Source organism: Pelobates fuscus, chromosome 1 (genome assembly GCF_036172605.1).
Source record: "Pelobates fuscus isolate aPelFus1 chromosome 1, aPelFus1.pri, whole genome shotgun sequence".
In the NCBI taxonomy this organism is placed as follows: domain Eukaryota; kingdom Metazoa; phylum Chordata; class Amphibia; order Anura; family Pelobatidae; genus Pelobates; species Pelobates fuscus.
This window is the reverse complement of record NC_086317.1, coordinates 248420877-248431617: the sequence shown is the minus strand read 5'-3', so window position 1 is coordinate 248431617 and position 10741 is coordinate 248420877. Positions and strand designations below refer to the sequence as shown.

At 42.2% G+C, this 10741-nt stretch overlaps 1 protein-coding gene across 1 annotated transcript in view; it reads right to left on the bottom strand.

Moving 5' to 3' along the window:
• Positions 1 to 844: 844 nt before the first annotated feature.
• The window catches only part of C1H1orf94 (chromosome 1 C1orf94 homolog), a 145719-nt gene continuing 135822 nt past the window's right edge, over positions 845 to 10741 (bottom strand). The window contains exons 5-6 of the mRNA XM_063444548.1: positions 3355 to 3551; positions 845 to 946 (exon numbers count right to left, since the gene is read on the bottom strand). Coding sequence (XP_063300618.1) covers positions 868 to 946; positions 3355 to 3551 — 276 coding nt within the window. The 3' untranslated portion in view covers positions 845 to 867. The remainder of the gene's footprint in view (positions 947 to 3354; positions 3552 to 10741) is intronic.

The window sequence follows — 10741 nt, the reverse complement described above, 5'->3', positions numbered from 1 at the left end:
CAGACTGCACTGGTTATGATGCTTGGTGTGAACTTTTAATACATTTTAAAAATGACAAAGGGAAATAATTCCTGGGAGTACACTCTAATGAAATGTACTGTGCACATTTATGGGGCCCAATGATTACTTATTGATTCATTGATTGACTTATTGATTGACTTAGCAAGTTTAGTTAGTTAAAAACTGATATGCAGCACGATTGTCCAAAGATTGTTAAAACCGGTGGATACCACTTAAATTAGCAAAGAACCTTGAATCTAACTCCTGATGCATATCTTAAGAACTACTGTCACTCTTTTTTGTTATACAAATAAAAGAAAGTGTTCATGCTTTTAGATTAAACAATGTAAATCTCAGATTTAGTGTGCATTTGGTGCTATAACTGTATACAACAAGCCAAAAATGTCCTATATTAAAACGCATACAACCATTTAAGATACTCCCAATAATTGTTAAGGTACGATTTTTTTTTCTGTATTTGTGGTGTCCATGTCAACATTAATGTTTTTCTAAAGGAGTATTGCTAAAGGGACAGGAATTGAATAATCAGAGACTTTATTCCCAAAGTCTCAAGGCTATAATAAAAAGCATGTACAGGATGTAAGATGTACCTTAATTATAGACAAAATTATATAATGGCTTGTAGCTTGCCATGTCATGTGACAACTTGAAGATGTGGACAGAAAAATGAATGAACACACGCAACACTGAAGCATTGAAGTATCAACTCAGGGGATTATAGATTGAGTTGTAATCCTTTTTCAAAATGAATAAGCAATCCTTTTGAACAAGCATACAGCCTACCAAAAATATAGGTTATTCAAGGTTATATACTTGCATTTGTGTATTCATAAGCAGTTTAATTGATCAAACTGGTTTTGTTCCATTCCCTCTTGAGGTGAAGTATGGGTTGTTTACCATCGCCCTGTTATTGGGAAGACTGAAGCTAAAGACAAACAATTTGGTTCAGTGTATTAGTTCAACATTCTGGGCTAAATCCTTTGTCTACATGACAAATGCATTGGTACCACCTACAGTGCTAGATGTATTGATCAGTAGTCCATAGAAGTCAATTTATTTACCACCATGCTCTTCCATTCTCTTGTACATACAACATCTATGGGTATGTTGTATGGGGCACCACAGCCATTACGTAGATACAAGTTACACTTATTTTGGTGCTTCTATGCACACTGTAAGTTTTTGGGAAATCTTGATTCCTTTGCCTTGTCTGACAGCAGTTCACCAAAAGTGAAACCTGTCCCTACCCATTGATATTACGCTCTATAATAACTTGAGTGTTTGGCTGTATGAATGGAAAACCATGCAAGGCACTTTATAAAAACAGGGATTATACTGCAGAACGTCTATTCCCCCTGAGCTGGTCATAGCGCATGCAAATGTGAGTTCTTTACATTTTATTTTTCATCTACTACGTATCCCACAACCTGCACAATTGGTCCTTTTCCCTTTTATATTTTACATATCACGGGAGGATCCAAAGCATCATAAGAAGAGAGAACACTCTACCAGTGCAACTAGTACAACAAACATTGACATTTATCCTTCTTTTATTTTTATTTTTATTTATTTTTTATATACTTTTTATTTTTTTACTTTATTTGGGACTTATTTCACTGTATTTTTAGGTCATTTTTGGCGCAGCCTTTTCCTCCTTTTTCCTGTACTTTATAAAAACAATTTTAGTATTTCCCCCGATTGAACTATCTACCTAATGAATGAAAAAAAAAAAGAAAAAAAAAAAGACTGCATCATCTCAGTGTCACTAAGTAATTTTAAAGTGTTAAAATGAACAATAAAGACTTAAGTAATTTATACATACTTAAAGCTTCAATGCACACATGCAGAAACTGAATAGCTATCTGTAATTAATCCCTCTTAGTGATGGGATTTCAAAATACACAAGTTAATGGGGGATACTTGACTAACAGTCCCTACTTCTGCTTGATAGTGCTGTGAAAGAGTAATAAAAATTGGTAGTGTCCCAATCAGTGGTAATCTTCTTTACCAAATCTCATTGGTTTGTGGGTTGTAAGGTACATAATTAATGGTGTCCAATCCACTTAGCTTAGCAGGGGTGCACAGGATTTAGTCTACTTGGCCATAATAAAAAACTCTCCCATCATAAGTCCAATTAAAGATTTTAATATATTTAGGTGACCTTTTCTACAGACTACATCACCTGTGTTTGAACCTAGAAGATTAGATTATCTAAGATTATTTTATTGATTACCTTTTTCACTTCATCAATGACCTCTTTCTCTGAACTTTTCTATGAGTAATATGTGTGCACTCAAAATAACTCTGCTGCCAAAATATTTTTCATTTAATGGACACTCCTGGCACCAATACAACTTTAATGCATTTGATACGTTTTGGCCTCATTAATATGCTGAATTTTTTGCATGCTCAAATCATTATAGTTTTTGCAAAAAAAAATTGTTTTGCAGAATGCTGCTGCATAAGTCTGCCTCTTTTAGCCACACCCCCTCACTGCAGAAAAATACTTCCTTATTAAACGTATTCCCACAGCTCAGTCACTAACAGTAATAAATGATCTAAATTATAAAGTATCCTGCACAGGAGTAGAGGGCACACAGGGAGGCATATAGTTATGATAATACTGTCCGTTTACAGTTTCTCTGTCTATCTGCAGCCAAGTTGTAAATTAAAATCAGCTCTCTCAATGCTGTTGGGGCACAGACTATTCAATAAAATGATAATTCAAGATGAATTGAAAGGTCAAAATAGACAAACTGGAAAAAAAATCTACTCTATACTATCAGAGTTTTCTCTCTTCTACTTTTATATTTATCATCAATATCTGCACTCGCATTTGGAGGATCAGTACCATCTCTATCATCCTATACCCTTAGACGGGAATCATACCGTCCACGCGCAATACAGCAGGGCTCTTATATAGCTCTATCCAATGTGAGTGGTTTTCCTACAGCTATTTAGCAAATATCTCACACTTTATCAAATTGTATTGAACTATTATTGTCTTTCTGTTTTATTATTTTGAGGTATTTACCAGCCCTCCGCTCTCCAGGTGTATGTACGTATGATTTTGGGCGCAGTATATGCCATATACGTTGTTTGTACGTACATTTGATAAGGAAGTCTTTCTGGGGTGCGTGGCTAAGGAGGCAGGCTAATGGTGCAGCATTCTGCAAAACATTTATGGCCAAATATTTAATTAAAGTTGTATCAGTGGCCAGAGTGCCCCTTTAATTTTTACAATTATATTAATTTATCTTATCAATGTATCTTCTGATCACATTGCTATCTCAGACTTATTATTAGTCCCAACCATTACATTCAAGAACAAACCTGTTCATAGAAGGGGACAAATATGGTGGACCATCTCCTCCCATTGAGGTAAGGTGTCTAGCACTCGAAGCAAGATGAGGTGGATTTGATGGGTGGAACATGTAATTTGGCCCCATGTAAGGAATGAAATTCATCATGGGATAGTAAGGTGCCCAGAACGGTGGCTGAACAACTTGAACTGGGTTAAATGGTGGCATCTAAAAAAAGGAAAAAAAATAATGTTATTAATATTGCAGTAAAAGTAAAGTCATAATAAACATTTTTTGTAAGGTTATTGATCACAAAAAATAACATATTACAATGCTTTATTTTTTACATAGAAACATAGAAACATAGAATGTGACGGCAGATAAGAACCATTCGGCACATCTAGCCTGCACAATTTTCTAAATACTTTCATTAGTCTCTGGCCTTATCTTATAGTTAGGATAGCCTTATGCCTACCCCACGCATGCTTAAACTCCTTTAGTGTGTTAACCTCTACCACTTCAGCTGGAAGGCTATTCCATGCATCCACTACCCTCTCAGTAAAGTAATACTTCCTGGTATTATTTTTAAACCAAGAACTATAAGATAGTAACACATGTATCTGTCTAAAACACATTCCTCCTATTTAATGTCTCGTATTATGTATGTACACTAAACAAAATTATAAAAGCAACACTTTTGTTTTTGCCCCCATTTTTAATGAGCTGAACTCAAAGATCTAAACTTTTTCTATATACACAAAAGGCCTATTTCTCTCAAATATTGTTCACAAATCTGTCTAAATATGTGTTAGTGAGCACTTCTCCTTTGCCAAGATAATCCATCCACCTCACAGGTGTGGCATATCAAGATGCTGATTAGACAGCATGGTTATTGCAAAGGTATGCCTTAGGCTGACCACACTAAGGCCACTCTAAAATGTGCAGTTTTATCACGCATTACAATGCCACAGATGTTGCAAGTTTTAAGGGAGCATGCAATTTACATGCTGACTGAAGGAATGTTCACCAGAGCTGATGATTAGAAGATTCATGAGTCGCGTTGTTCCTGGCGAACTCAGCCATGGGTAAGACTTCATACCAGTTAGACTGATTGGCATTGATAAAACAACGTAAATAGGATTCTAAAGACTGATTAGCCCTCTTTGCTGCTGTTTACAAAAGGAACGCCAAAACCTAGAAATAAATTGGGTACCTCTGTCAGACACTATGTTTTTGGGTACACCGTGCAACCGAAAGATCTCTCTCAAGAATATCTGAACGAGATCTTGAGCAGATGGTAATTTTTTAAGCGGAATAAAATGTGCCATCTTCGAGAATATATTGATGACCATAAGGACTGTATTGAACCCGTTTGAACTGGGTAGATCCACAATGAAATCCATGGCTAAATGGGTCCATGGAGCATTAGGTACGGGCAGTGGTTGTAACAGTCCAGGGGGTGATCTAGGAGGAACTTTAGAAACGGCACATATTTGACATGCCCCCACATAATCTTTGATATCGTTCCTAAAAACAGACCACCAAAACCTCCTGGAGATAGCAGAGAGGGTTTTATGGACTCCAGGATGACCTGCTGTGAGGTTATCATGGAATGAATCAAGTACCTTTTTTCTTAATGGAGGTGACACATACAGTTTTTCCCATGGGTGCCTGAGTTTGATCTGCTATTATGGCACAGAAGAGTGGAGAAGACACTTCGGAAACTGTGGTGGCAATGAGGCATTCTGGAGGTATGATAGGAAATATCTCTTGTTCAGGAACTTCATCTGTCTCAAACTGTCTAGAAAGTGCATCTGTCTTTGTGTTCTTAGTTCCAGGCCTATAAGTAATTACGAAATTGAATCGGGAGAGGAACAATGACCATCTAGCCTGACGAGAGGACAATCTCTTAGCGTCCCCAATATAAGCCAAATTCTTATGATCGGTAAAGATCAAAAGTGGCTCTTTGGAACCTTCCAAGAGATGCCTCCATTCCTTAAGGGCAAGTACAATGGCCAAAAGTTCCCTATTCCCTATGTCATAGTTCTTCTCTGCAGGTGTGAGTTTGAGAGAGTAAAATCCACAGGGATGTAAAGGCGTATCAGGACTTTCTCTCTGAGACAGAATGGCTCCAACTCCTGTTTCTGACGCATCCACTTCTAGAATAAATGGCTTGGTTGGATAAGCATGGGTCGGGTCAGGACAGGTGCTGAGGAAAATAAAGATTTTAACTGTTCAAATGCCTCTCTTGCTTCTTTGGGCCATGATATGCAATTTGCTCTTTTTTTGGTTAGATTGGTTATAGGAGAAATTACAGAAGAAAACCCCTTAATAAATTCGCTGTAGTAATTCGCAAAACCTATAAAGCGTTGTGTAGCTTTAAGGCCCTTGGGCAACGGCCACTGTAAGACTGCCTCCAGCTTGCGGGGATCCATCTGGAAACCAGACGGAGATATAACATATCCAAGGAATTTTATCTCCGTTTGGTCAAACTGGCATTTCTCCAGTTTACAGTAGAGACCGTTCTTTAACAGGGTTTTGAGTACTACTCTCACATGTTCATGATGTGTCTCTAGGTCTGGGGAATAGATGAGAATGTCGTCTAGGTACACTAGAACGAACATGTGGAGATACTCTCTTAGGACATTGTTAATAAAATCCTGGAATACCGCTGGAGAGTTGCATAATCCAAACGGCATAACCAGGTATTCGTAATGTCCCATTCTAGTATTAAATGCGGTCATCCACTCGTGACCGTCTTTAATCCTGACTAGGTTGTACGCACTTCTGAGATCGAGCTTAGTGAAGCTCCTTTCAACCTGTCGAATAACTCTGATATAAGGGGAATAGGGTAGGCGTTTTTTATTGTAATCCTATTCAAACCCCTATAGTCTATACAGGGGCGTAGGTCTCCTTCTTTTTTAGAGACAAAGAAGAACCCAGCCCCGGCGGGTGAGAAGGACCTACAGATATGGCCCTTTCTGAGAGCATCCTTTATATACTCCTCTAAACAAAGATTTTCTTGGGGGGATAGAGCATAAACTCCTCCCTTTGGAGGCATAGTACCTGGTAATAAATTTATGGCACAGTCATAGGGTCTCTGTGGAGGCAACCCCTCCGACTGGGCCTTGTTGAACACCTCCCTTAAATCCAAATACTGCGGCGGTATCTGAGTGGTCAGGGGAGGTGCAATGGGAACATTGATGGTACCAATTGGTTGTGGTATCTGCTTTAAGCAAACACCTTTGCATCTCTCACCCCAACTCACAATCTCTCCTTCAACCCAATCTAACCGTGGATTGTGTTTCACGAGCCAAGGGAAACCGAGCATTATCGGACATGTAGGCGAAGATATGATTTGAAAACTGTACAGCAGTTTTCTTAAAAGACAAGGTAACTCTAATAAGGAAACGGTTCTTAGTCAATTTAGGGGACATATAAATCACACCTAAGGTCGGTCCCCGTACGTGCCTTAGGTGTGCAAGTTTTCCGGCCGAACCGGACATGAAAATCTTTGATGCCCCTTCTTGCCGCAATACATACATAACCCTTCATTACGTCTGTGTTGTCTCTCTGCCTCAGTGAGTTTAGCAATACCCAATTGCATGGGTTCAGGTTCTGGAGGAGGAGCTTGGCTAATCACCATAGGCGTGCGCACGGGGTGTGCCGGGTGTGCCTGGGCACACCCTAATCCCCGCGGCACGCCTATGTATTGAGACCGGCAGGGGAGATCTCAGCCTCCCCTCCCCGGCTCACATGCAGGGAGGGAGGCAGGAGAGGACCGGCGGAGCTATTGCCAGCAGCTCCGCCGGGTTCCTCTCGCGAGATCTGAGCGTTGCCGCTCAACGCTCAGATCTCGCGTGAGTGAACTCTTGCCCTGCGGGGCTAGAGTTCACTCTCCTCTGGACCACCAGGGAAGGATGGCAGCAGCAGGATCCCCCCTCCCAGGCATAAGGTAAGAAGGGAGGGGGGATAACTGATCTGCCTCCACCTCCACTGGACCACCAGGGACAAGGAACAAGAATCCCCCCTCCCCACATAAAGTAAGAAGGGAGGGGGGATATTAAATAATGTACCCCCACCTCCACCCCCCACAATCACCCACACACATACACAGCACACACACACACATACACAGCACACACACACACATACACAGCACACACACACACACATACACAGCACCCACAGACATACACAGCACCCACACACATACACAGCACCCACACACAGCACCCACAGACATACACAGCACCCACACACATACACAGCACCCACAGACATACACAGCACACCCACAGACATACACAGCACACCCACACACATACACAGCACACCCACAGACATACACATCACCCACAGACATACACAGCACCCACAGACATACACAGCACCCGCAGACATACACAGCACCCACAGACATACACAGCACCCACACACATACAGCACCTACACACATACAGCACCCACAGACACACAGCACCGACAGACACACAGCACCCACACACATACAGCACCCACAGACACACAGCACCCACAGACACACAGCACCGACAGACACACAGCACCCACACACATACAGCACCCACAGACACACAGCACCCACAGACACACAGCACCGACAGACACACAGCACCCACACACATACAGCACCCACAGACACACACCACCCACAGACACACAGCACCCACAGACACACAGCACCCACACACATACAGCACCCACAGACACACACCACCCACAGACACACAGCACCCACAGACACACAGCACCCACACACATACAGCACCCACACACATACAGCACCCACACACACATGCAGCACCCACACACACATACAGCACCCACACACACAGCACCCTCACAAACACAAACAGGACCCTAACACACACACACAAAACACTACCAGTACCCTCACACACAAACAGCACCCTGACACACAGTACATTTACAGCACCCTCACAAGTGCACACACACACACACAAACAGCACCCTGACACACAGTACATTCACAGCACCCTCACAAGCACGCACACACAAACACCCTCACCCACATAGTACACTACCAGCACACACACATCACACTAACAGCACCCTCACACAGCACACACACAGCTTTGTGTGTGTGTGTATATATGTGTATATATATATACACGCCGCGTGTGCTTGAGGGTGCACACCCTAATGCAATAGGCTGCGCACGCCTATGCTAATCACCACTGGGTTAGAGAAACGAGGGGCTATGGACAAGTTAGGACGTCTATTATGTTGTTTGTTTTTCTCTCTTTCTCTGAGCCGGTTATCGATATCTATCATGTACGCAGTAAACTCATTGAGATTAACCGGAAGGTCTCTAGCTGCGGTCTAGTCCTGTATACTCTCAGCTAGACCTTCAGAGAAGGCAGCCACCAAACCACTATTGGTCCAGTCAACCTCGGACGCCAGTGTTCTGAACTCTATGGCGTAATCGGCTACAGAGCGACTGCCTTGTTTTATCCTCATAAGGGCTTTGGCAGCGTTCTTTTCTCTGCCTTTAGGTTCAAAAGTAGCCTTAAATGCTGCGTGGAAGACACTGTAATCACGGGCTACTGCGTATCCACTCTCCCATAAGGGGTTAGCCCAGGTTAAGGCCTTTCCTGTTAATTGGTTAATCAGATAGCCATTTTTTTTATCTATCTGTAGGGAATGAACCTGGGGAGGCTTCGAAGTGGTACTCAATTTAGTTTAAAAAACCTCTAAATTCTTTGGAATCACCTCCATAACGAGGGGGAGGTGAAAGGTTTATGGACGGTGGTTTATGTGGCACGGGAACCACTACAGGTGGCGGAACCACAGGTGGTACAGGAGGTGCCTCTAAATAGGCAGTCCTCTGGAGGAAGGTCTGAAATGCCTGAGCAAATTGGTCTAACCTGTGGTCCATATCTCACAAGCAATCATATGTTTGCATAGTTCTGCAGGATCCTGTGCCCTGTCGTAATGTCACGACTACTAGTGTGGTCCAGCACGCAGAAACTATGTAAACATATACATATACAAGGAAAGGAAAATAAAAGGACAGAGCGTAAACCGGACCTTAGAATGGCCGGACTAATACGCTAGAGACAGAGAATGGTCAAAGGGAAAGCCGAGGTCAAGGAAGCCATAAAATACACAATACCGTAAACACAAGCCAAGTCAGGGAAACCAGAATTCAGAATAACCAGGGAAAAGCCAAGATCAGGATACCAGAGGATACCAGAGAGGAAATCAGATACACGAATATAGAGCACTCTCAGGAAACCAGGAAATGGAAACCACAACAGGGCAAGGTACTGGGGTGAGTTAGGGATTTAAATATCCCTCTCTATGCTCTGACCTCTGACCCCAAAACATGCGTCTGTGTTGACGTTGTGACGTCACGCACACGTTAGTATAATTTTCGGGGGTGGAGCTAGAGATGGACGTGACCACGCGGTAAGCGCCATCTTGGATTTGGGCGCGATGCCCGGAAGACCTGGGGGAGCGGTTGCCGGCTTGCCGACAAGCAGGTAAGCTCGTGTTGTTGGCGAGGCTGTGCCGGTCGGGCACGGCCATGTGACGCGGCAGGCCGGCGACCGCAACACTGACACTGAGTGAGTGTGCATGTGTGTTTGTGAGTGTGTGTTTTTGTGTCTGTCAGTGAGTGTATGTGTGTCTGTTGGTGAATGTGTGTGTCCATCAGTGTGTGTGTGTGTGTGTGTCTGTCAGTGAGTGTGTGTTTGTGTGTCTGTCAGTGAGTGTATGTGTGTCTGTTGGTGAATGTGTGTGTCCATCAGTGTGTGTGTGTGTGTGTGTGTGTGTCTGTCAGTGAGTGTGTGTTTTTCAGTGAAAGTGTGTGTTGGTTAAACAGTGTATTTTAAAAAGGAAGATACATTTAGATGGGGGAATGCCCAAGTTTTGTCATGCCTAGGGCAGCACAAAACCAAAATACACCACTGCTTACAGCTATATATTAGCAAGGTGTTTGACCATTTTAATATTTAGTTTTTTACTCCCACTGTATGTGAGGAAATGTTTTATTTTGCTTTTACACTATTTTTGGCTCTGTGACATATTTAGAAAGGATACTGTCTACAGTCTAAAAGTACCTTTCACCCAATATTTGTATATTTACACAATGCGACCCATGTTTCAAATAAATGTTATGCTAACATTGTTGCAAACCAATTGTTGCAAACTGCTTTGTAGTGAAGGGGTTAATAATAACAGCAGCCGATTACTTATTTCAAATATCCCCTTATCAGAGCAGTTGCTACATTACAATATGTGACACTATTCATGTAAGTAGAGTAGATAGTGGGAACCGCACTCAATCCAAATGGCCAAGGGTGCTCCAGATCAGGACCAGCAATCCCAGGACAATATACAAAGAAGAAAAGATCACAGGCACTCCAAATGTT